The 27,477-nt window shown below is 39.2% G+C and overlaps 1 protein-coding gene across 5 annotated transcripts in view; it reads left to right on the top strand.

Moving 5' to 3' along the window:
• Positions 1-27,477, top strand: part of arhgap23a (Rho GTPase activating protein 23a) — a 121,744-nt gene that overhangs the window by 42,832 nt on the left and 51,435 nt on the right. For 3 of the 5 annotated variants that reach the window (XM_036589321.1, XM_036589319.1, XM_036589317.1), the window contains exons 1-2: positions 12,918-14,279; positions 26,119-26,316. In XM_036589321.1, the coding sequence (XP_036445214.1) occupies positions 14,034-14,279; positions 26,119-26,316 (444 nt within the window). In that variant the 5' untranslated portion in view covers positions 12,918-14,033. Of the gene's footprint in view, positions 1-12,917; positions 14,280-26,118; positions 26,317-27,477 lie in introns of those variants that run through there. The other 2 variants (XM_036589322.1, XM_036589320.1) reach the window with 1 other exon arrangement.

The raw sequence follows: 27,477 nt of genomic DNA, 5'->3' as shown, positions 1-27,477 counted from the left end.
AGTGATATAAAAAGTAATCAAAAATGATACATGAATAGAAGTAAAGTTTCTCTCAATCAAACAGCACAGAAAGTATCTGCTATCAAAGTTACTTAAGTGCCAAAAATAAAGCACATTGTATAACTACATGTTGTTAACTGATTCATAATGATGTGGAAGACATTCAGTTAACTGTACATTGGATAAAATATCTCGATTGGCCACTTTTGCCATACACACAGATAGTGGCTGCAGACTTCTAAGTATTCTTTCAGAGCAAATTTTTGTGTATAGTTGAGTAATTGTACTATTGTAGTATTATTTTGAAGGATTTGTACTTTACTCAAGTATTCTTGAAATTGAATACTTTCGATTTTTTTTATTTTTACATCAGAAAAACAGACTTTTTAGTATTTACATTTTCATTTAGAGCTTCAAAGTACTTGTTACAAATCTCAAAGGCCAGGCGATTTTTCTCTTTCTCTCTCACCAGTCAGTGAAGTTTTTGTGCATTTGAATTTATTGTATTTATTAAATCAGCCAACCAAATTCGTATCAAGGTAAAATGAAGCTGCCCATAACTGCTGATTTGTCTTTGTGCAAGGACAAGTACCAGCGCTTCAATGTTGATACTTTTTTAAGCTTAATAAGTAGGAATTTGACTGATACTTTCACTTAAGTATAGTTTTTCTGTGCTTATCCCGTCCTTTTTTGGCAGACAGTGAATGTGTTGCATCAAGAGTTTGCTTGAAAATGTAGTGAAGAAAAAATTAAAACTTTTAACCAACATATGTAGTCTCACTCAATAAACATTTAAGTACAAGTAAGGAAAAATCGTGAGTGTAAATTATACTAAGTTTAGGGAAGCATGGAGCACAGCCTACTGTCGGGTAAAATATCACACAGATTTTTAATGACACATAAAACTTCAAGTAGAACTTGTTTTTAGTAACCTTCTCATATTCCAGGTGAATTATTATCTGAGCATTTTTTTGGCCACATTCTAACAGACATCTCTGTGTGTATGTCACAGAATTCACACCTGTATAATTGTAATTGCCTTCTTGGTGCCTTTAACATAGTACTGTTCTGAAGCATATAAAGAGCTCACAATGAGAGCCAGTCAGGCCATAGCACAGCCTCCACATGGCGGGGTTAGTTTAACACAGTGTTACAACTAAACTTTCTAAACTAAACAATGGGAGAAGTCAACATCCTCCCACAGTAAATTCAAACGCGGTGATTTTCGGGGATTTGTAAATAAAATGTCAACTTTATTGCGCTGATATTTGCTGTCCTACTTTGTGATCACATTCTCTTTTCACTAGGCTGTATACAATGTATGGTGGACAATGTATGTGGACACCTCTCATAATTATTGGGTTTAGACATTTCAGTCTGAATCACACTCATTGCTAACAGTTGTATAAAATCAAGCACATAGCCTTGCAATCTCAATGCAGACATTGACAGTAGGATGGGTCATTCTAAAGAGCTAAGTGACCTTTACCACAAGTCAGTTTATGAAATTTCTGCCCTGCTAGATCTACCCTGGTCAACTGTAAGTGCTGTTATTGTGACATTGAAACAGGAGCAACAGCTCTTTTGACTGAATGGGCACAAATTCACACAGACACCCTCTAAATCTTGTGGAAAGCCTTCCCAGAACCATGGAGGTCGTTGTAGCTGCAAAGGGGAGTGTGAACTCCATAGTTTTGGAATAGGATGTCCAACAAGCTCATAGGTGTGATGGTTAGGCGACCACATAGCTGGCCACATGGCTATATTGTGTACATGCATTTTTATGTGATTAGGTTGGGAAGCACATTTGAATCAACAGATGTAGAATTGTATTGAATTAAATGTGTTTCCATCAACTTATCAGATGTTTTTGGCAACTCTCCTGGTACAACTAGCCCCTCAGCTTGTTGCAGTTAACACCGCCTATCGGGTAAGATAACATCTCCACTTGCGCCACTTACAGCTGATTAGTTTTAGACAAATGGTAGGTGCTGGAAACAAAGTTCAGATTTTCATTTGTAGCAGAGATGTGTGGGTTGCTTGTATAAAAAAAAAGATCAAATTTGCAAAATGTTTTTAAAATAACGTCACAAAAACTAAAGTGTGTGAGGCTGTGCCCCGCTGTCTGCTATTTTTACTTCGTTTCTTTATATCGCTGGTGCAGATCCACTCCACCAGACCATGTGGGTTCTTCTCTGCCTTCGTAAGTACTGTATAACCTGTATGCACGTGTGTGTGAGTTGGCGTGTGATTTTTGCCTGATATAGTGTCTACGCTCCATCTGGGATCTCTTTTAGGGTTCTGCTTTAGATCATTGTGTTTCCTTTCTTCTTTTCCCCTCTCGACATCTCTCCTCCCTTCCGGGCCAAGTTGAATAAGCTGCTCATAAATGGTTGATTCCTCCTTTTCCTCCCTCTTTCTGTGCTACTTTACAAATCCAACAACTCTGATCATTTTTCCGAGTGCCCGTCCAGCCCTCGATGACATCATCTGGCTCCAGTGCAGGTAGAGCAGAATCTGAGGAAGCAGTGGTTTCTAAGTGACGTGGTAAAGATTTTGGTCATAATATAGCAAGTCAGTTCAACTCTAGGAGTGAAGTCACTTTAAACTGTTCTATTTATCCTGTATACACTGCACCAGTTGGACAATGGAGTGCCCCATGTATAAATTCAACTTGTGACTAGTCTGTAAATCTGCCAGTAATCACTTTATATTTCAACATACGCAGAAGATCTTCGGCTTCTTGTGTTTAAAATGTGAGTTTTTATTCAAAATTAAAGATCAGAATGCATGTTTTAACCTTGTTTGTTAAAATTAAGCATTATCATCATTTCAAGTCACTTAAAAGACAAAAGTTTTTTGTTTTTTTTTCCATCAAAATCTAAAGATTTTTGCCCACCTCAAAAACATCATCTGAGTTTTGATTACATCATCGTGCACCAACAGGCAGGAAAAAATAATATTAACAAATAATATATTAATGTGACAGTACAGCATATTGAACTGTATTGTACTGTATCATATCATGACTAGCATGTTAGCTTGTGTTTAGTGCGTTAGCTTAGGGTTAACATATTAGCTTGTGGCTAGAGCCTTAGATCAGGACACTATAAAACATATAATTTATTCTTAAATATTTACATTGAAATATTTCTGTTAAAAAATTAAAAATCCTAAATTTTACTGAAATTATTCTCTAAAGCCAGGCGTTTTCAGCCAGATGTTGGTGACAAGCTGGTGATTGTTAGGTAGTTAGGTCATTTAATGCTGAAACTTAACCAGATGATTTGTGTTTGAAGCTGTTATTAAGGCAAAAAGGGTAACACTTTACTGAAGGGTACCATTCATAAGGCTGCATGACACCTACATAAACTGACACCAGTTGTTATAAAGGCTGCTTTTGTCAACATTGTGCTGTGATACTTGTTGGAATAAGACTTTAGAAATGTCTGTGTAAGTTTATTTCAGTGGTCATGGAAGGCTTGTGTAGGTGTTATGTAGCCCTATGAACGGTGCCTTTCAATAAAGTGTTACAGCACAAAAAGTCGATTTGGAGGAATCTGAATTTTAATGGCAGTTTTCAATGTCCTTGAACTTTGATTACTAAATGCTCCTTATGCTATGTATATTTTAATGGTCTGTGTTTACATTATAGACCTTTACACGGTAAAATTGCCGAGGTGTCATGCATTGACATGCATTGGTTTTTGACATTGACAATTAAATACATTTTAGATCAGGTAGAGAAGTGATGCTGCTAGAATCAGTCATTCAGAACACATTTCAGGAGTTGTGATCAGTGTGCGCTGATGCACTTACTCAGTAATGCTTCATTTTACAGAACGCATGCTGTTTGTTGTTCATCCAAGACAAGTGCACACAGCTCTGCACCACTCCTTACCCATTGTTCTCTTATTTCTCTATAGAGCTCTGAGGCTCCTGGTGTTCAGTTCCTTGAGGAATTGTATGTAAACAGCCAAGACCACTGAGGTGTGTGGTAGTGCTGCCCCCTTCTGGTGGTCCAGTGTTACTGCCATGTGTTGGGTCCAATTTGGGGTCTCCATGGGTCAAAGCTTTACCGGGGATTACAGCTAAAATTAACCTGCTTAGAAATACACACACACACTCGCTGAAGGCAGATTAAAGTCAGTCTAGACTGCAATGTTTTGTGTGTGATGTCTTCTGGACCGATGGCTGTTCAGGAGGATTCAATTAGCTGCTGTTGTATGACTACACTTCCTGCTGCTGAACTGTTCTGCACACTGTGCTGTCAAAAAAACTGAGATTCTGCTCTATATCTCTCATGTTTGTAGTAGTTGTTGTACATTTCCTGGACATAAGCAGGCAGACTTTCTAGGAAAACCAGAGAAAAGCAGAACTACCATACAGTATGAACAAAATACCTATGACTTTGTGATTTTTCAAAAGCTCCTTGCTAATATGGGACATATTTATGTGTGGGTTGAGGGTTGAGGTCGGTCAAGTTCTTTCACAGCAAACTCACCAAGCCATGCTTTATGAACCTTGCTTTGTGCACTGGGGCACAGTTATGCTGGAACAGAAAAGGGCCTTCCTTAAACTGTTCCCAGAAAATCGGAAGCATACAGTTCTCCAAAATGTCTTGGTCTGCTGAAGCATTAAGATTTCCCTTCACTGGAGCTAATGGGTCTAGACCAACCCCTGAAAACAACCCCATAGCATTAACCCTCCTCCACCAAACTTTACAGCTGGCACAATGCAGTCATTCCTGGCATTCGCCAAACCCAGACTGGTCCATCAGACTGCCAGACAGAGAACCATGATTTGTCACTCCACAGAATACGTTTCCACTGCTCCAGAGTCCAGTGGCGACGTGCTTTACACCACCTGTCCGACGCTTGGCATTGTGCTTGGCGATGTAAGGTTTGTATGCAGCTGCTCAGCCATGAAAACTTTGCCATGAAGCTCCCGGTCCACTCACAGTTGATCGTGGAATATCTAGGAGGGAAGAAATTTTGTGAACTGAAGTGGCATCCTGTCGCAGTACCACATTCAAATTCAGTGAGCTGTTTAGAACAATCCATGATATACACACAAACTTCTGCACATTTTAATGAACTGTTACTGCTTGTTTGCTCCGTAAAACATATTGGACAAAAACTAAAACATAAAATTCTGCAAAAATGTACATATTTTTGCTGTTTCCACTGCTGCCTGTACTGCATATAATAGTAAATTATATAATAAGATTGTGTTTCCATATATATCATAATTTGTTATGTCCAGCAGGGGTCAGGCTGTGATTTATAGCTAAAGCCTGTGTGAAGATACGCAGAGTGTACATTTAACTATGAGTGTGAATTACACTCTCACTGTACGTTCATTCAAGCCACACACACACACACACAATCTTTAACATGGATTCTTACCATTGAACTTGTAAACATTAAATATAAACCTTATGATTGCACACATTATCATTAGGGCAGCACTAATCATTATGTCAGTATTGGCCTTTGTAATACATATCACAGATGACCACAGATAAGCCCTCTAACCAATCACTGTATTTTATTATTGAGTATTATGAGCGTTCTGTCAAGGTATTCACTAGTCTTGCAGGGCTAGATGTGATCTCATAATCAGAATACAGGTCTAAGGACAACTTGATAAACTTTTGAAGCTGGATTGTGGCAAACTCTGCTTTCGATATCTAACAAAGCGCTATTGTTAACTCACGGAACTGTTTTTCTCTTGTAAAAGGTGGTTTATGTTTATACTGCATGTAATGTGGTCTCCCCACACGCCACTCAAATGTACATGCTTGATTGGCAATTTGGGAGGGTGTTGGAGTTCAGCCATGCTAACTTAAATTCCAGCTAACGACAGGCTTTTTGTCTCTCTATGTTAACAAGCACTCCATCACCTCCGGCTTTGACTCACCCTTCATGAGACGTTGGATTGGTTTAGAAATTTCACACTCACTTTGTTCCCACCCACATCTAGCCCAGAATGGTTGTCCCCAGGTGATCTTGTTACAAGATAAGATCTGTCCCCACGAGAATAGGCAATCATGTGATCCAACAAATAATGCAGGCCAATCTTTAACCACATCAAAGCTTCATGAGTTTTTTTAATAGCCTGCAAGGCACATCACAATCACATTATATAGCAAATTAATCAAAATATGGTATTTAATCTATTTGCTGCAGCCCAAGTTACATATACATATGTATAGTATCTAGTATTTAAAAATACTATATATATATATATATATATATATACACACCGATCAGGCATAACATTATGACCACCTCCTTGTTTCTACACTCATTGTCCATTTTATCAGCTCCACTTACTATATAGGTGCACTTTGTAGTTCTACAATTACAGACTGTAGTCCATCTGTTTCTCTGCATACTCTGTTAGCCCCCTGTTACCCTGTTCTTCAGTGGTCTGGACCCCAGTGGACCCTCACAGACCAGGTACTATTTGGATGGTGGATCATTCTCAGCACTGCAGTAACACTGACTTGGTGGTGGTGTGTTAGTGTGTGTTGTGCTGGTGGATCAGACACAGCAGTGCTGCTGGAGTTTTTAAACACCGTGTCCACTCACTGTCCACTCTATTAGACACTCCTACCTTATTAGTCCACCTTGTAGATGTAAAGTCAGTGACGATAGCTCATCTGCTGCTGCACAGTTTGTGTTGGTTATCCTCCAGTCCTTCATCAGTGGTCACAGGACGCTGCCCACAGGACGCTGTTGGCTGGATATTTTTGGTTGGTGGACTATTCTCAGTCCAGCAGTGACACTGAGGTGTTTAAAACGCCAATGGACAATGAGCGTAGAAACAAGGAGGTGGTCATAATGTTATGCCTGATCAGTGTATGTGTGTGTCTGTATATATATATATATATACAGTTGTGTTGATGTTGTAGTGGAGTAAATGAAGGAGAAGCTTAAGAATGCATCTGCTCAGACGGCTGTTAACGGCTCATTCCTGATTGTTCCGTGTATTTGTGAGTATGTATGTGTGTGAGTTTCTCACACCTAGGCGGGAGCCACAGTGTCCTGCAGTCTCTGGACTTTATGAGAACGTAATTATATGCTGTGGGTATCTATACACTGTGTGAGAGTTAGATGCTATATGACAGTTAGTGTGTGTGTGTTTTTGTTCTACACTTCGGGACACATTGTCTGCTTTGTGTCGTGTTTCTGCACGTCGTGTTGTGCAGCAGGTGAAACCTGTCTGTCCTCATGTGTAACGGATCTCAGGTGCACGCGCGTGTCTGCTCAGCGCTGCTACAGCTGTGTCATGACCACCTGTCTGTGTGTCTCTCACTCAAACCTCAGACCTGCTGGTTTGGTAAGATTTTCCACTTTGTGAGTATGTGTGCGTGTCTATGTACATGTAACTTCCAGTCAAAACAGCCATTAGGTTTTTCATTTTTCAGTGTCAGGAATGAAAGCAAAAGATATATATTTATCAGAAAATTACACAGAAGCACAAACAACTAAATATAATATCAAAGTTTCCGCTCTTTGTCTTTATTACAGCTTACATTCTTTTTAGGAGACTTGCTTTCAGCTTTTCAAAGAAATCTACAGGGATTTTATTCTTGGAAGTTGCATTTTCTGCTTATTATGATCCAAGTAATCCTAAACACATTCAGTGATGTTGAGATCTGGCAGTCCTTTGATTTGAGAACACCAGCAGCTTGTTTGTTTGGTTGGCTATTTTTTTTGTCTATTTCCTTTTAGCAGTGAAGCCCTTTTTGGATGCCATTAGTTCTACTTGAGCAGGTGATGTAATGCCATTTACCACAATATGTCTGTAATGTTTACGACCAATTCACAGAGGCTAAGAAATCACGCCGCCTTTACTCCAGAAAAGAGTAGAAAACACTTTTGGGTAACACTTTATTTGGAGTGGTCCTTTGTAGATGATTAATAAACTCTTAACAGATTATCAGTAACACATTAACAACATATCAGTTTCATAGCAGTAGTGAAGCATCTGAATACATTGAAGTAAATATCTTGAAGACACATTACTTACGTTAAGTAGATTTATTGTTACTATGTTACTTCCATTATGCAAAACCTAACCCAGGGGTCGGCAACATGTGGCTCTTTTACTGCCCTGTTGCGGCTCCACAGCAGAATTAGATTTTCAGGTAAAAATAAAATAATCCTCCTTTGCAGTAAAATATTCTCTGCTGATCGTTCAACACAGTTTTAACAATAAATGGTCTTAAACTCTGGAGTTAATGTAGCCTACATCTGATAATTCACCCTGTAACGCTGAAGATTGGCGCACAGACTGCTGGTCACAGCAACACAAACAACAAGCTCACCTAGCTAGTAGCTAACGAAACAGCATAGAGAAAGATCTAAGATGAACATTGATAATTTGGAGACGAATGGACTTATTTGCATTTAGAATCAGTCCAGCTGGTTTCCTGATACATTTAATCTGCAACGAGAAACTGTCAAACACTAAAAGTCGCAAAGCTGAAGTCAGATTCTCATTCGCCAGCTTCTTGTTTGAATTGTCCCATTCCACCTTAAATTGTGCAGCAGTTACATACCCGCACCTCAGGCACTTTGAAAAACATTTTACAAGAAACTATTCTACTTTGGAGGAAAATTTTCCTGTTAGAGATGCAGAAAAGCGGCTATAGCTGAGCTAAAGCTTAAAGCAGAGCAAAGTAAGTCTGTGTTTTTGTTTATATTATATTTTTAGCCTACACTAGTACATTAGCACATACTGAGACATACTTACAGCCAAGATGGTAAAATGGACATACAATGTTGTGGCTCCCAAGGTGGTTTGATTTTTGTTAGAAGGACAGAATGGCTCTTCTTCATAATTGGGTTGCCGACCCCTGACTTAACCTTACCCAGCCTTACCCAAAACCTAACCCTAACCCTAACCCAGCCCCTAATCCTAACCCTAAACTTAACCTCAAGCCAAAACCTAATCCTAACCCTCTTATGTTTTTGACATGTTACTGAGAGTCCATTGAGTGTTTGCTTCATCTAAAAGGACCAATCAAAATGGTCTCCCTCTTTAAACCATTAAACTTTTAATTTTAGCAGTTTTTCTGTTTATTCTAAACGTCTGTTGTGCTGTCTTAATTGAATGCACTGTGTCATTAGCTTTTTCATTAGCTTAGGAATTCACAGCAGTCACTCAAGTTCACTGCAACTTTTCTTTGTAATTTGTTACTGAGTTGCTCACGTTAGACAGGACAGCAACATGACATAACATTTCCATATTTAAAAAACCTCTTTCCCAAAGGATATCATAGCATTTTCACCTACATGTCTGTTCAGACAAGATTAATATAACCTGAGGTTATTTCTGCTGCTCCTAAGGTAAAAGGCACTGAATCTTTACTGAAGAGGGAGCACGCAGTCCATAAAAATGACTGACATTGTGGATTCAGACAGGATTAAAATCACAGAGAAACACCGTAAAAAATCACTGATAAAAAATTACATTATCCAACTTATCCACCATGTAAAACTAATCCTGTCCGAATAGGACTTAACTCTTAGTTCTCACAGTGGAAGGATGGAAAGAAACACATTTGGATTTGTTCAGATCTGAAGCAAGAGTGGAGCTTGATTCTCTCCTCTCTCTCAAAGATGAAAGCCTTAAGTGCTGTTTATCTGATGGGGACAGTTTTGATGGTATCGCATGCTTGTTAGCAGCCCCATTTTCTCTGTCCTAGGGTTTCAGTCACATGATTTTTCTGTTGTGGCCACCATATTTGGGACTGAATTTCTGGCTTTGCAGCTCCACACGAACGTAGCTAGAGGTAAAAGATGGCTAAAATTACTCACGTTACTTTGGAAGAGAAAAAACATGACCTCGACAAAGTCGATAAAATAGACTGAGATCCTTATCCCACTTAAACTGGCGGAAAGCTACCAAATTAGTGTTTTCCTGATAAAAATATTGCTGCTGTCGGAACAAAACCTCACATCTCCATTTTCAGTTTTTGACATAATTTGAAAGTAGCCGTTGTCCTTTACATTGTGTAAATTTCATGATAAATGGGCCAACAGAAATGACCCAAAATTGCTTGTAAAAAATTCTGGTTCCATTGACTTACATTAAAAGTAGAGCAGGTTTTTTCCTTCTCCTGTAAAGTTACCATTTCGGAGATACAAGGTTTTGTTCTGACAACAGCAGTATATTTATCTCATACACATCCCCTCTCCCTATTCTGGAGAGTCTCTCAAAGCAGTTAAAAGCAAAGAAGCCCACCGGCTCTTCAGGTCAGGGTGGGTAAAGGATCCCATGGTGTTGCATAAAGAGTAGAAAAACTCTGTAGTCGTAGGAGGGTAAGGCCACATCAGCTGATTAACACAGATGTGAACAATGTTAACAGCCCAGAGATGAACAGTTGTTGACTGAAAATTAAATAAATCAGGGGTTTGTACTTTTTGCACAGTGCTGTTTTAAAGCTTAGTAGTTTCATTAATTATTCATTATAAATCCAAAAAAATATCTACCAGCTCTGTATGGGCCGATACTCAACCTTTCAGTATCAGTTTCAGAAAAGAAAAAAGTGATTGTGCAGTCTGTAGTTTGTGTGTGTGTGTGTGTGTGTGTGTGTGTGTGTGTGAGAGAGAGAGACTGTGTCTGTCTGTGTGTGTGTGTGTGCGTATGTGTGTCAGTGAGATTGTGTGTGTGTGTGTGTTGGTGAGACTGTGTGTGTGTGTTGGTGAGTGTGTGTGTGTGTGTATGTGTGAGTCTGTGTGTGTGTGTGTGTGTGTGTGTCAGTAAGACTGTGTGTGTGTGTGTGTGTGTGTTGGTGAGACTGTGTGTGTGTGTGTGTGTGTGTGTCAGTGAGACTGTGTGTGTGTGTGTGTGTGTGTGTGTCAGTGAGACTGTGTGTGTGTTTGTGAGACTGTGTGTGTTCTACAGCAGCTGTTGTTCAGTAGAGTGAGCGACCAGCTGCGGTGAGGTGTTAGACTGGTACAATGTGGCAATTTTCCCCTCTTTTTTTTCTGCCTCTCGTTTCTTTCTCTCTGTTTTTTTCTCTCTTCTCTTTTTCTGTCTGCGGCTGCTCCTCTGTTTGCTTATTTAGTAGCTTCTCTTCATTTTCCCCTCTTTTCTTTTCAGACTGAGTAGCGTGCTGGGATAGAAACTGAAGGAGAATAAAGAGAAAGATTGATTTCATCTATTGTGTTTGTAACTGGGTTTGGTTTCTCAGGGGAGGTTTATAGTGTATGGAAGGCAGTTGTGCCATGCTGTCTGTATTCACACACTCATACACAAGGGTGCACACTCACACACGTACACACATAAATATGGCCGGTTGCTGCTGGGATACTTCTCTGTTGGACTGCAGTTCTGTCTGTGCTCTGTTTCTTCACAATTAGGAGCTTAAATTAGCAGCTTTTAGATTCTGCTCCTCTTAGATTTGCAGGTAAATAGTGTGCGTTGCTGCTTACTTACATGTTTGCTCCTTTATTTTATTTGGAGAACAATAATGAAACATTGTTTTGTTTGCGGGAGTCAAGTTTGTGGTCCTACATTTTACTCCAGAGTTTGAAATCAAGTACTTATTTTAATCAGTTTTTGATTTTAAAATTATATTTTTTTACCTCCATGAATTTGAGCTACAAAGTGGTGAAAACCATGGATGCCTACGTAAAACGAGTTTTGTTAGCAACAAGCTAGCCAGTAATGCTAGTGATATGATTGATAAACCTTCATGATGTATTAGTCCTCTCAAAACGGCTTTATGGTCAGTATTATATATGTCTAAGAACGGTGTCTGTATAGTTATTGATCTAAAGCATCTCATTTATAATTTGAAAAGTAGTATTTCATTAATATTGACATTGCGAGCAATGACTTTCTGAGTAGAAATTCCCATTTAGGGTCGTTTTCTTAGATTTTTTCTAGTTGGAGGTCAAAAATTTCAAGTTACAAGTGCCACTTTATATGTTTTCAATCGCTTAATTAGGAGTTTAAGTAAGGCTTGTCTTGTAAGTTTCCACATTTTTGGCTGAGCATGTAACATAGAACAGTAGGGAATGCTGGATGTGAAATGGCCACATCTATAGGCATATTTATATGTTGAAATATTTCAAAAAGATAACAGATTTGAACAGTGTAAGTTATGCACAGCTTATGAAGTTATTGTCCTCTAGGTTTACAGTTAATTAAATCACACACAGATTATATGTGTATATAATATATGATGCACAGTGCACACTGTAATATATATTGTTACAATGTAATGCACATTTTATTATTTAAATCACAACAATGGTTAACATGCCCATCCCTAGTGCTGAGGGATGATTATAGAAGGAATGGAATGATTACACAGAGAGAGAGAGAGAAACCTGAGAGGAGAGAAGGGGAGGTGTGGAGGGGGGTTAACACTGATTCAGTGACACTGGGAAGTTAATAGAGTGACTCAGTGTGTCAGAGAGAAAGAGAGAGAGAGGAACAAGAAGGACTGTAGAGTTTTTCTACAGGAGGAAAAGGAAGAGAAGACAGTCAAAGAGGAGAGAGAGACAGAGAGAGAGAAAAGAAGGAAAGAATGAAAGACAGAGAGACAGAGAAGAAGGAAAGAAAGAAGGTGAAAGAGTGAAAAGAAAGAAAGAAAGAAAAAAGTTGTCAGGTAGAGAGAGAAAAAGAACATAGAGGGATAGAGAAAAGAAGGAAAGAGAAAGAAAGTCAGAGAGATAGAGAGACTAAAAAAGAAAAGAAAGAAATAAAGAAGGTGAAAGAAAAGAGGGAAAGCAAGGAAGAAAAGACAAAGTCAGAGAGAAAAAGAGAGAGAGAAAAGAAGGAAAGAAAGAGAAGCAGAGGGAGAGAAAGAACAGAAGGAAAAAAGGGAAAGAAAAGAAGGAAAGAAAGAGGGAAGAAAAGAAGCAAGAAAGGGAGAGAAAGAGACAGAGGTGGGAGAGCAACTTGGGTCACCAGAGAGGAGGAGAGACAGAGAAAAAAAGGAGAGAAAGAAAGTGAATGAGAGGCATAGAGAGAGAGAGAGAGAGAGAGAGAGAGAGGCAGAGAGGAGGGGGCTGGTGGTTAAATGGTCAGTGCGTTTGTGATGCTGTCATTGTTCAGTTAGTCCAGCGGTTCGTCAGAGTCAGTCCGTGTCTCTCTGAATGAGCTTTTCCAGCCGGCTTTTTGGATTTACTCTGCTGCCACGTGCTGCATATCTGCCACCCAGGAGTCTGTGGTCTGCAGCCAGGATTTGCTTTCATCTCTGGATGTGCTGCTGCAGTCGGAGCACCCCAGTCTGCCGGTCTACGTGTGTTGCGCATGTGTTCCTGTGTCTGGTGTGTGTGCTGACGTTCGGTTCGGAGCTCGCCGGAGTCGTACGGATTAACTCTGGAATGCTGAGAGACTCCAGTCAAGGAAAAACGGCAATTGTGGAATATTTGGGAATGTTTGGAATTTTTTCCCTTTTTCCAGTGATGGTTTTGGCTCAGAAAGTGGGAGATACAGATTTAGCTTGACTGTCTGACTTTTTTTCCCATTTTAATCTTTTTCCTTCTCCACTCTTCACGGAATACATACTTGCAGTGTGAATTGAGCTCTATAACTCCGTAACTGACGCTTCAGCAAGATCGTCCTGGTGGAAGTGGTGCCGGTGTGCGTGAGTGGCATGTGTGGGTTAGGGGTGTAAAAAATGCATCGATCGGAAGGTGCTGATTTTGGGATATTAGAATTGGTTTTGGAACGTTAGAATTGATTCTAATCCAATATAATAATATTCAGTAAAGTATGCACTCATTTTTTGGCCAGAAATGAATCCTCTAGCTATTTTCAAATGCCCACAGAAAAGTTAGCTGCATTGTTTATATTGTCTGTATGAATAGTTCTTCCACTGGCAATTGAATATTCAATGTATTTTTTAAAATAATTCTGAATCATACTAAAAGAATTGAATCAAATTCGAATCGAATCGTGGTGAAGTTTTAGTCATGATGCTTTGAATTGCTTTAAAAGAATCGTAATTGAATCAAACCGTCAGGGACTTAAACCCCTAGTGTGTGGTTGTGTGTGTGATGTGGGCAGCGAGTGGGTTGCCCATGGCGATGCCTGTAGCGTGCCCACGCGTATGTGTTCCCGAGTGGAGTTTTCGGGATGCTGTAGGGGTGGACTGCAGCGCTCCTGAGCCGCGCTGTATCTGGGTTGCCGTGTTACGGAGTGATGCACCCAACACACACACCCAGCACTTCCAAACACACACACCTGACGCCACACGTGGCCGACCCAGCAGAGCCACCCAGAGAGCGCCAACTGAGAGCAGGGTAAGCAGTGTGTGTGTCAGTGTTGGTGTAAGTACTCAAAAAAAAGTAATTATAAGTTACTAATCACTTATTTCAAGACATAGTAGGATTATTCTACTTATTATTGTGGAAAAAAATAATATTGCTGCTTATTACTTTACTTCTAAGTTACTCTTTAAAACCCACACAAATCTTTACTAACTGGAAAGTAACCCAAGTCATTTTCAGTGATTTATTTAGAAAAAAAAGATACCCATTCAGAGTAAACATCATTTAGGTCATTTTATGCTGGTTGGATGAGGATGGATAAGGAAAAATGACTGAATATTTGAAAATAATTGACAATTGAATTGAAAATAAACATATTTATGAATAAAATGTGAATCTTACAGAGCTGTTCCTGAATGGAAAATGATATGCTTTGACAGGTTTATGTAGTTTAAGGCGCTGCGCTGTGCGTGGAAAAAGCAAACATTTTAAAGTTTTAGCAAAAGTTTCAGTAGAACCAGTTATTCTACATTCTGGCCAGGGTCTTGGTCAAGCTGCTCCACTGTCCACGGTGAAAAAAGTTAAATTTACTTGATTCGACTGTTAAAAATAAGTATACTAAAAGACAAATTGTGCTGTTGATGTTAGGGGTTGGTAAAAATATATTGCAAAAATATATGACGATACTGCAAGACATATGTATCATACATTTTGTATCATATTTAGGTTTTTTAGTGCATTAGTAGATGCTTAGTTTTATTTAGTACATTTAACAATGCTATCAAAAACTACAAATACGTCCTTATTCAGCAATGCACTAAAAAAACAGGGTTAATTATGCTCTCTTAGTAGTGAAACATGCAGTTGGCCACGATAATGATTATCACGATAATGATCTATGTTGTCATATTGCCCAGCCCTATTTCAGTTAAGTAAATTCAGATTTCTCCAGTGTGCCACTGTAATATCTTGCATGTATTATATCTTAATATGCATAAATTTAATAATACATGAAGTGTTATATACAACATTTGTACATAAACAGCTCCCACACCTCAAAGGTTTTGCTGAAACTTTAAGGCCCAGGTTCAGTGATGGTGTAGGGGAAGTCTAATTAGTAAGTAAAGGGAAAAGATTGAAGGTTATAAACATTTATATGTGCTTGTGTAAAGGGGAGGTTGTGTGTGCTCTGCATTAAGTGTACTGTACCTGCCTTTTTAGAGAATGTCTAGGCTGTGTGTGTGTGTGTGTGTGTGTGTGTGTGTGTGTGTGTGTGTGTGTGTGGTTGCTCCTTCTTACAGACACATATAAAAGCCTACAGCGGGAATGCAGGATGGAACAGTAGGGGAGGGAGTAGGTTTGAGTATTGTAAACACAGACACAGCTGGTACACATACGGTCTATTACTGGTGTTTGCTTGATGCGTCTCTGGCTAATCTCTAGAGCCTACAGTAGTAAAACTAACTGTGTTTCCTTACTGTGTCTATCACTGTGATTAGCTTGAGAACATACAACCAATAGTCTGCATAAAATCCAACTTTGCTGTCATTTTACATTTTCAATATTCAGAGTTGGACATTTGAAGTAGGACAACATATCTGCATGATTCTGAGAGTCTCCATACAAACTATAATACTATAAAAACAATATAATAACAGATGTGGCACCTCACCTGCGAATAATATAATCTGGGGTTAGTAAAGCCACTGCAGTCTTTACTCACGTGTGAGCTTGCAGTTTGTAAAAACTACTGACATGGTGGACCCAGACTGGACTAAAATCACTGAGAAACACCTGTGATAATTGTAGTTCCCAGTTTCCTCCTTTTCCCATCTGAATAGTACTTTCATTCATGTAAAATCCATTTGAAATTGGTTTTATGATCATTCCATATCATTCCCGACTACTCATGAGTATAGCACGTCTGTAAGGACCAGAAGGCCCAAACTAAAATGATGTGCTTTTTTCATCCATTAGATCATCATCTCTGAAGAAGAAGAGGCAGATATTTAGAAATGTATTTTGTCTGTAGCAGCAAAGCTCTGTAGTGAGCTCTGTAGTTGTATGGTCATTAAGCTAACTGTGAAGGGGTAGCCGTGCTTTCAGACAGTGGCCAGGTGTCATACCTTTGAGCAAAACTCCTCATCCTCTCACATACAGCTGCATGTACAGATGCACAGATGAGGTTTTATATATATATATATATATATATATATATATATATATATATATATATATATATATATATATATATATATATATATATATACACAAGAGCCATTTGGGAATCTTTGGGCCAGTTTTCCCAACATGGTGAATCACCACTGGACATTATTTTAAGTCTAGGTTTAGGCTTAATCTGGGTCTGAGAAACTGCCACTTATGTTTGAGAGTGTATAGAACATGAAGGTGTAATGTGTTGTTTCCAGCTTCATAGCAGGCCAAAGGGGGCAAGTTCTGTTATAAGCCGCAATGGGGCACCACTTACAGACCAGACCTGATGTGCTCCTTGTCTCCTCCTTGAGGCTTTCAGTTTCTTTTGTTTGATTCTGAGGTTCAAACGCGGTTGTACAAGTGGAAAACCCTGTTTAACAGTCATGGGCATAACTGAAAGAGCAGACAGACAGGTTTTAACGCACATTTTAACATGTTAGCGTCTTTGCCAAGTGATCCAACTGTTTCCGAGTAAACAGAAGGGGAAGCTATGTGTTGATGTTCGTACGATTATGTGAAGTTTTTCACGTTTGATTATACGGAAGATGTTTGTTTCCTGTTACAGACAGTAAACACAAAAGCAGACACAGGTCTGAGATCAGTCAGTGAATTGTAGATTGAAGAGAATAGTTAGAAGCAGGACGGCCTGTTTTTGTGTTTGATCCTTGTGTGCAGTTTCTGCTGTGTGCGTTGAGTCTTTGTGTGTGTGTGTGTGTGTGTGTGTGTGTGTGTGCGGGAGACGGCTAGTGTTAGGGATTAAACGCTCGTCAGCATGAATAAAGCTCCACTTTTGAAACAGGATCGCCACGCTCAGCTGTTTGGCGCTCATTGTTTCTGTGGTGATAGCCGTGTGTGTAGATGGGCTGTCACTGTGCGAATGCGTTCAATGTGAAGGCATGCCCAGTTCAAACAGGGGGTCTAGGCTGCAGGATGTGAGCTCACTCTGTATCAAGAGTTGTTTTTTCGACAGTCAGGCCGATGCGTGGTCAGCTGGTGCTTTAGGCTTCATTCCTGAAGAGGTGAGAGACTCCCAGCTGGCCTGCCTGTGATTCCCTACTTGATCTTAGCCCCGTCCAACGTGCTGAGAACTGTGGGGCTGTAGAGGGGTCTTTTGAAATGGCAAACAAGACCACGGTTTGGTACTTCATTGTGTGTTTGCTCGTTTATGAGGGTAGATAAGAAAATGTGGCATCAACAGAGAAGAAGACGCGGGACACATAATGCTTCAGACTCGCTGCTAACTAACACAGCGGGGAAGCAGGCAAGTCACCAAAAGCCACACCACTCTAGTCCATGGTAGACACGCAGACCCACCTAGCGTCCCCACAGCCCAGCCCAACACAGCACACCCAACATTCACCTCTTGAACTTAATAACAGCAACGAATGTACAAGAATAAAGTCTCTCTCACCACTGCATTGCAGCGTTCCGCGTCGCCGTTCCGCATGGCCACACCTGGCTTGTGTCCGTGCCGTGGCCGAACAACTTGGTGGGGAGACGCTGCAATATTGTCTTCTCACATGCTTATCTCTGAAAGTAAGTTCTGTGGCAGTGGTACATTTAAGCCTTGACATTAGAATAAACATCATATTTTCATTAGGTAATGTTAGCTAACATGCTAAGGCAGTTTTGTTCTTTTAGTCGCTGTGGCGCAGTTATTAGCTATGTGTGTTTCAGAAGGTAGGGTTAACTTGCTAATGCTACCCTGCTTATAAAAACAGGACAACAGCGCATAAACTGTACTGTGCTGGTTTATGCTTGTCTACTGCCGGTTTAGCTGGTCACCCAGCACGACCATGACCAGCATATTAGCATTCAAAACACAACATATGTTGGTTTTCCTGGTGGTCAGCTACTCTGGTCTATTCTGTTTTTTCTGCCAGGGTAGTTATGTAGCTGGCTAGCTAGTTAGCTATTATTTCTACCATGCAATTGATAACATCGCCAACATTAGTGCTAGCCTAGCTAACGCTATGGGATAATGTATGCTGCAAAGGGTTACTGCAATGAAAGATGCAACAAAGAATGCAACAAAAGAAAAAAAATTGACCATATAACCATAGACAGGAAAAGTTCTGCAGTGTTACATTGAAGTAATTTCTTGTGACATCAGCTTAAGGGTCATGATGTTAAGCAGCAGTAGCTAACATGCTAATTCTGTTCAGGTGGCAGCGTTGTTCTTTTAGCTTATCAATATATAGATACAATTATAATATAAATATAGATTTTAACAAAAAATAGGTAGATTCCTCATGTAATTTTAGCTAACTGGCTAATGCTGGTTATGTTCCAGGTTTTGTTGTTTTAGCTCATGACTATACCTGGCTAGCTAGCTATTATTTCTATTGATAAAATAGCTGAATGCTAGCATAGCTGATGCTATGTTTTTTTGGACAGTGTCTTTCAGGGGGTGACTGCTCATGATAATGCTATGACACCATGTGGCTATTAACCCAGATTTGTGTATTATAGTGGAGAAGAGAGTGTTAAAAGGTCATTGGTGTTGCTCTTTAAGCCTGGATCAGGCATCAGGCAAGTGAAAAGCTGAGGCATGTCCAGACCCTGATGTGGAGAAGGGGCTGGCATGTCCTCTGTAGCAGGTCAGGTCCTCTCATTGAGTGCGTTTACGTGCACTTTTAAATCCGATAACTGCAGAAAATCAGATTTTGTCAGTAATCCGATCGACGTGTTTACATGATCTTGAGTAATCAGAAAATAGGGAAACTCCGGGTCTACATGAGTCAGACAGTAATCAGATTTCTACTTTGCAACCAGCCGATAAACTCACAGAAGAAGACGTGACGAAAACATAACATAAAACTCAAACTTGATGCCCCGTTTTTTTTTAAACATCGCGCCATTTTACCTGAAAATATGAACATACATCATTTAGAAGATGAAGAATATTAAAATCCTTTGTTTCGTGTTTGGTTTCAGCACCTCTCCAGAAGTGTTTTGCTGCGTCTCGCAACATCCGCCATCTGATCTCACGCATGCGCAGACTGAGAAATCCGATAGAAATCAGAGTACAGATATACATGCGCTGAGCAATCTGATTACTGAGCTTAATCCAGCTCTCTTTATCGGATTTCTTAATCATAGTATGGTGTTTACATGACCATTTGAATGATCGGATAACTGCAGAAATCCGATGATCGGATTATTGAGTGCATGTATACGCACTCATTGATTATTCTACAATACCCATAATGTTATGTTTCCAAAAGTGATAAGAAGGACAGTTGTAACATGGCAACATTGCTGAGGTGTTATGGGAACAGTGGAATTAGGCCATTTGTTATTGTGACTCTTAGCAGGTTTCCAGTGTGAATAATCAGCTATGATGTCACTTCCTCTAAGATTCCGAGATATTGCACACGTAACAGACACTCACCCTCGCACACAAACTCATGCTCACGTTACTGCATGTGTGCTAAAAAGTGATGGAATGAGTCCGTTTGTACATCATTTCCACTTGAAAAAAAAACATTACATCACAACACAACCACTGTCAGCAGTTTCAAAAGTATGTCGATTTTAATCTTTTTTTTTTTTTATGTGGAACCGTTCAAACCGCTTCTTTTTAAGAGGAGTAGCACTAGAATTAGCACTTCTAGCAGGAGTAGCACTGTGAAGAAGGGTGCAAGACTAGGATAGATGGACACTGCTGGACGGGGGAAGGAGAGCAGTCGTTTTTGAGCCTGCAGGGGTGTGTGGTGTGTGTGTTTTGGGGGTAATAACAGGGCTTTGGTATTCTCAGCGTCGGGAGGAACCTTGTGGTCGAAACTCGGCATGTCAGAGCCTGCCCAACTCTCTCTCTCTCGTTCTCTCTGGTTTTAGCCTTCACTCGTCTGTTCTCTTATCTGAGCATGCTCAGACCTAGCAAAAAGCTCGGTGGAATTCACCCGTACTGTAGGCTAACCTTTTACATTCAGTCACTCACTCATTCATTCATTCACTCAATTAGCTTTCAGTTTGCTTTTTGCTGCCGTTGTATCTTTTTAATCCATAGAGTCCAAGTCCAGCTTCTTTCTTTTCACTCGTAATCTCTCTATCTCTTGCTATTCACTTGTAACCTTCCTGTTGTTTTTTCTAGTACCTCCAGCCATACTTCTTTGGAAAGGTTGTAAAGAGCATGCTGGGGGAATTGAGGAACTGTGGAATGGAAAAACAGGATTACCTCATTCAGGACTATATTGAGTTTTTATAAAAGGCGGGGAGAGAGAGACAGAGAGAGAGAGAGAGAGAGAGAGAGAGAGTGTGTGTGTGTGTGTGTGTGTGTGTGTGTGTGTGGTGCTTGTTTTTGTATATTTTAAGGTCATAAAATGTCCTTACATTGAAGAAAAACAGGTGTGACTTCTGGGAGCAATACAATAATCCTGACTTTAACAGCTTCATGTTTCATTGTGTAATGCTGAAGGAGTAAAACCATCATTTTGGCAATTGATGTTAAGATTAGAGTTAGGATTAAGATTAGAAAGTTAGAAATATTAGAAAGGTTACAAAATGTAATAAACACATGGGACATTACCATTATATATAGGCACTTATATATAATAGATATGGGACATATTATTACATGTAGGCACTTATATGTAATGCATATGGAATACATATAACTCTTTACGTATATAATACATATAGCCCATATTATTAATATAGGTACTTACATGTATAATACATTTAAGGCACATTAATATTACATATAGCTGCTCATATATATAGTACATATGGAACATATTACATATAGCTACTTGCAAATGATACAGATTATTATTATTATTATTATTATATATAGATGCTTGAAATACATCTGAAATACATATGAGATGTTCTGAGACTGTGCAAAAATGTGTGTGTGTGTATGAGAACGAGACTGTGTTTGTGTGTGAGAGAGACTGAGACTGAGGGGGTGGCTGAGTTAGTGTTGGGTTAAGGTTTATAGAACCCGCTGGATTATAGAGTAGCAGTTTCGCTGAGTGGTCACAGAGATGTAGGGATGAGGAGGGAGAGGAAGAAATAAGTAAGCCTGAAGGGGCACTGCTGGTCTTTTCCCATCAGAAAACTGGCAAAAAAATCCCCCTCGTGTTCTTTTTCTCCACCTTCTCCCCCCTTTTTTCCCTCCGTATGCAGCTCTGATCCCCGTGTATATTTATATAGATTGACCGAACAGCTGGCCAAATCCTCACCTCACCACACTTCCTGCCAGACCAACCAGAGACGGCTTGTACTCTTGTGCACGGCTGAGGTCACTGACGGGGGGAGGGAAAGGAAAAGGGGATTTTATGCCCACTTACATAAACAAAATGTTCATGGCCCTATCCAACATATACCGTACTTGTAGAAGTTTTTCTTCATTTTTTTTTTTACAATTGTTAATGCAGAAGAAATTTTTTGAAATGTTTTATATTAACCAAAAAACAAAAAGACTTCTATTTTAGATTAGGAGTAGCCTCCTTTTCCCTTGATGCAGCTTCGCACACTGTTCTCCCAAGCAGCTTCATGCTTTTCCAACAGACTTGAAGACCTTGTTGGTGCTGAAAACTCATTTACTAGGGAGGCATTTCAAATAGTTTCAGAGATAAATTCATAAGCAGGCATCCAGTTCACTATTTGTTTTATGAGCACATTCCCACAATTTAAATATAAATCTTTAGACCAAAATGTCTTTAAGACTGTGAAAAACATACTTTAAACCAGATCCAGATTTTTGACCGCTACTCTAGCAAGACTGTACAAAACTGTGTAACTCTAATTTGTGACGAGTGGACCAATAGAATAGTCCAGTATGACTCAGAATAAAATCATATTACTTTAGCATATGTCAAAGTTAAGAGCGCGTTTTCTTTTCCTATAAAGTTTAAGAGATTCAAACTTTTGTCATGATAGTGAAGACATGCTGAAAGTAGGGGTGGGCAACATGACAGTATTTTATCACTATTGTGATAATATCATAGCATGCTTTTCTGAGCACATTGTGGATACTGTCAGTACTTAAAGAGGAATTCTGCTTATTTTTCAAAATTTCTGTATAATTTAATGGTTAAGATGTAAACAAAGTCATTTAAAATTGTTTGATGTGATATGCTCCACTCTAGAGAGAATTACAGAGTCAGAATTGTTCACCGTGATGGTGATAGGGAAACTTTGTCACAAAGTTATTACATGTAATCATCTTTAATACTTTGCCTAATGCCTGAGATGTTGTTTTTTGGTTTGTTTTGAAAGAAGGTTTTGGCCTAAAGCCTAATTTCTAAAAATGATCCATGGCGAAAAGGTGCATGAAGGGCATTGTACGTCAAAATAGTTCCTTATTTTTTCAGATATACCACTATTTTACCATTATCAACATTAAATATTGAAAAAAATCAAGGTAGTTTCACTGTTGGTTTTGGATATTCATTAAGGCTACGTTCACATTAAAGCCGCATTGCTCAAATCCAGTTTTTTGCTCAAATCTGATCTCTCTGACACGATGGTTCACACTCGTTTAGGTAAGTGATTCAAATCTGTCATTAATGTGAACGAACCGGTGTCCTGAAATGACCTGCATGCACACATCCTACTGCGTAATGTCACATGAATGAATCACGTGTGTCATGTACATCATCAGCAAACAGACTAACGAGTAGAACGAGCCTTGCTGCGAAGATAATTAACTCTGAACAGCTCTCAGCTGTTCATTATTAGAGCGAGACAAAGGCAAAAAGGGTGAGATATGTTGCTTTCCCACCGTTTGCAGGCTTTAGCTTCTGTTTGTCGCCGCTGCCATGGTAACGTGCAGTGATTTCCGATCTGAGCGTGGCCACGGAATAGAATACGTATCCGATCACGTATGAAAGTGGCTTGGGTCGGATTTAAAAGGATCAGATTTGTTTGTCCACACAGCTCTGAAAACATCAGATCTGAGTCATATTAGGGCAGAAAATCAGATTTGTACCACTTCAACCTGATCATGTGAACATAGCCTAAAATATCTGGGTTGTAGATATTGTGACACCTGGTTCCTATCACCACCACAGTAAAGAAAATCTGGGTCGGTAAGTTTCTCTAGAATGAAGCAGTTGACTTCAAACCAATCTAAATGACTTTGTTCACATCTCAGACTGAAATATGCAGACATATCTGTGGGCTTCTCTTAAATGAACATTGACCAACTAAATATAACATATAACGTGATAAAAAAAATATGCTCATAGTTTTGTTAGTATTTTCAAAATGTAGGTCTGTTTTGTCTGTTCCAACTTATTTACAATAAGTAATGCAAATTGTATAAATATGAAAATGTATTGAATTATTGTGATTTTTGCCATATCACCCACCTCTAACTACATATATATTATGTGTTGGTGGGTTTGATTTCTCTATCGTTTTCTATGTGACTCAAGCCTGATTGTTAGACTGTTAGTGTTACAGTAATTCTATACAATCAAGGCCACAATGAGTAGTTCTGTTTTCATCAAACTCTGTTGCACCCGATCTGAGTTCATGCAGGGTCATGTGGTTCACCAGGCCGGTGAATCAGCTTTCGTTTTGAACCCGAATCAAATATGAACTGACTGGAAAAGACCCTCGCTGGTTTTTCCCCAAAACTGTTTGCAATTCCAGTTTTTTTTCCTGAGCTGCCATTCGAGGAGACGTTGGTTAGCAGCATGAGTGTGACATCACGGCTGCCAGACTGCTGGGAATGTTCGAGGCCCCTCCTCCACTGTAGGGCAGTGTTTGCTCAGGTGGTTCCGGGATGATTGACAGATGTGGGACGTTTGGGGCTGAGAACAGTAGGGTGTTGCTTCTTGCGTGTGCCTGTCAGAAAGCATTCTCAGCTTTGTGCTGAAAGGAGACGTATTTATTAGGGAAACGAATAAAGGTGTGGCCCTTTCTATGCCTAAGCTTTTCTGGTTTAAGGCAGTTAAGTTGGTTGTTTTGTTTTTTTAACACCTTAATCTTGAATGATGTAGGTGCACAGTTCAGTTCATCATTGTCATAACTACAGTCACATGTGAAAGGTTATCATGTAAATTTACACACAAAAGATGTTTTGTTGATTTTCTAAGTGTATATAAGTGAACACATCCTCTGCAGAGAACGCATTTCTGCACATTTTAATGCACAGTTACTGTTTCTTTACTGAACTTAACATCAGGAAAATAAATAAAACATAAAATGTGACCTGTGCAAAAGTTATTGCACAATTTATATTGTATGTTTTGTTTTGTTTTGTTTTTTTCTCCAGTAGGCAAATAAACAGAAATTGTGTTAAAATTATTTAAAAGTACCATATTTACGTCTGTTCTCTGTGGAGGATTCTTGATTATTAAGTTATTTTTACTTCTACAAAACATATTTTGACCAGGGTGTTTAAAATGTACAACTTTTTTAAACTTAAAAAAAGTGAAAGTAAAAACTTTTGCATATGACTGTAACACATCAGTCTTATAGTAGTGAAAGTACTGAATAAAAAACATTAACATTAATAACTATGTAATAAGCCTAGGGTTCTAGCCTAGGGTTCTGTTTCAGTTTCCATTCATTTCTGATCTTGTAATGGGAAGTGAAGCATACAGATCTTTTTTCTTGAGTTAATCTGTCTCACAAGTGGAAACGCAGGACTATAATTTTCGCGATGAAAATCTCCTACATGTTTTCTATTACAGATTACTTAAAATATTAAATACAGTTGCTAATGTTGATAACAGGTAATGGAAACCCATAGCATTGTGATAACTGCAGGCCTATATCATTACAAACTTGCCTCAAACCAAGATGTTAAAGCTGTACTATGTATGATTTCTTTTTTGTATTTTTGCTAAAATTGAGGGAAGTAGCGTTACAGAGTAAGAAGAAGAAAAAAAATGCTAAAATATGTTGTGCATGCACTGCTGCAAGTCGCCCTATAAAGCCTGAACTAATAATTTAAAAGTCAGAGGCGTTGAGTCGGATTTCCACGTTTTTTGGACCACATCATACTTTTACCTATTAATGTCACACGCACAGGCTCAAAAAGAAGATCCGGCTTCATGTTTGCATCTCAAACACAAAATCAGCATTATACTGATGAAGATATGATGACAATAGTCACTCACATTCTCGGAAGACATATCCTTCGCCAAGTTTAGACTGAGTTCTGTCTGTCTTTCAGCACACTTGCAATCATCAGATTCATCCACTCAGGAAGGGGTCTGAAGCACAACCCATGTTACAAACTATTCTGCCGTACGTTGCATGCAATTACACATTTCCACCAGAGAGGTCTCCAAATCTCTAAAACTTACATAGTAGATTTGCTTACTGTATGGCATACCGTTATCGATAGTTGGACAAGTATGGATAAATTCCAGACTTCAGGATGGCTGTTACTACTGTGATTAGCTATGTGATGTACTTTTGCCCAGTTTTATATGTGACAGTGAGGCAAGTGTATAATGATTTAGGCATGTAGTTTGCAAAACTATGCTAACAGGTGGGCTGAAAGCTTCCATTACTTAGATGCAAACCTAAAGAAGAGAACCATATGTACTCTGAACGACAATTTTTGGTATTAAGAGGGAAGTGTAAATTTGATTTCTGGTCGAACCTTTGCGTGAACAGTAATGCACACAGATCTAACAAACCTTTATTTACCAGACCTTCACCACTCTCTGTGTTTTGTTTTCTATAGGCAAAGGGGCGAAGAGATGGGACCTCATCGTCCAGTGAGAACCCTCGGCCAGTGTTGGCGGGTGGGGCTGATGGGAGGGGCGTGTCCTGGCAGGGCCCGCGGACGCTGGTGCTCCATAAGAACTCTCAGGGCTTCGGCTTCACCCTTCGCCACTTCATCGTGTACCCGCCTGAATCCGCCCTGCACACCAGCCTCAAGGTAACTCCGCCCAGCAACAACTCTTAGCAACTGGGAAATAAAACTGGTGTTTACATGGACACATTTTCAGAGTGGTTTGTCGTGAAGCACAAACATCCTGGTGCACCAGTCACAATGTGCATCACTGCCACCAGTCACCACACACAAACCGCCAGACTGAAACTGGCAAATCTTAGACTTGCCTCAAGTGATGTTATCACTGAAGTGTGGTGAGTGTGGGCTGTGGAGCTTTAGAGCTTTCCAGGAAGCATCACGAGTTACTACAGACTCAGTTCATGGACTAATTAAAGTTTTAAATAGTTTCCGGAAAGGCCCAGACAAGAAAATGGAAAAGAGGAAGCAACAAAATGGGTTCACAAATGTTCAAGATGCTATTGGATACTTTTGAAAAGAAAGTGAAAAAGGAAAGTAACATGATCCAGTTTCTATAACTGAACAGAGAATGAAAAAGAAAGAAGGAAAGAAAGCAAGCAAGAAAGAAAGAAAGACAGAAAAATTAGTGAACGTGAATCTCTACAGTATGATTAAGACACTTTCTATTCTATTACTTCAACAGATTTACCAAACCTTAATTAGGGCCTTAAAAATTCTTTATTCCTAAATTTTCCTTTGTTTTTCTCATTTATTTACTTTTTAAATGGTATGTTTAGACTGTTTACTTTCACTGCAAGAAATTGAATATAAAAACTACAGCAACATAAACAACAGTGAAATAGCATTCTTTTTATTAAAACTGCTGAATTAACACCACACAAAAAGTTTAGTAACCACACAAAGCGTTCAGGTCATAAATTAAATTTATAAATGAATTAATTCCTTTATAACTCACTCACTCCCTCATGTTTAGTAGGCTAAATATTTAGCAAGTGCTAATTGCACAAATAATTTTTGGTGTGCGTCATTAAAGGACAGAGAAAACCAGTATGTACCCACATCAGCAGGATCTCACGAATGCATGTGTTTGTGGTCTGTTTCATCTTCATTTTAGGAATGTGTGATGTAAAAGACATAGAACACATCTTACATAAGAAAACAAACTTAGAGTAAATTTGAAAATGCTGTTGATGTTGTGATGTACACAGATGTACCACAGCATGTCTGCAGATTGCATTTGTTAAAAGACCATTCACTGTTATTATTGTCTGGTAGCACCAAATATTC

The sequence above is a fragment of the Colossoma macropomum genome, unplaced genomic scaffold (genome assembly GCF_904425465.1).
Source record: "Colossoma macropomum unplaced genomic scaffold, Colossoma_macropomum, whole genome shotgun sequence".
NCBI classification, from domain to species: Eukaryota; Metazoa; Chordata; class Actinopteri; order Characiformes; family Serrasalmidae; genus Colossoma; species Colossoma macropomum.
This window is presented reverse-complemented; position numbering and strand designations above follow the sequence as displayed.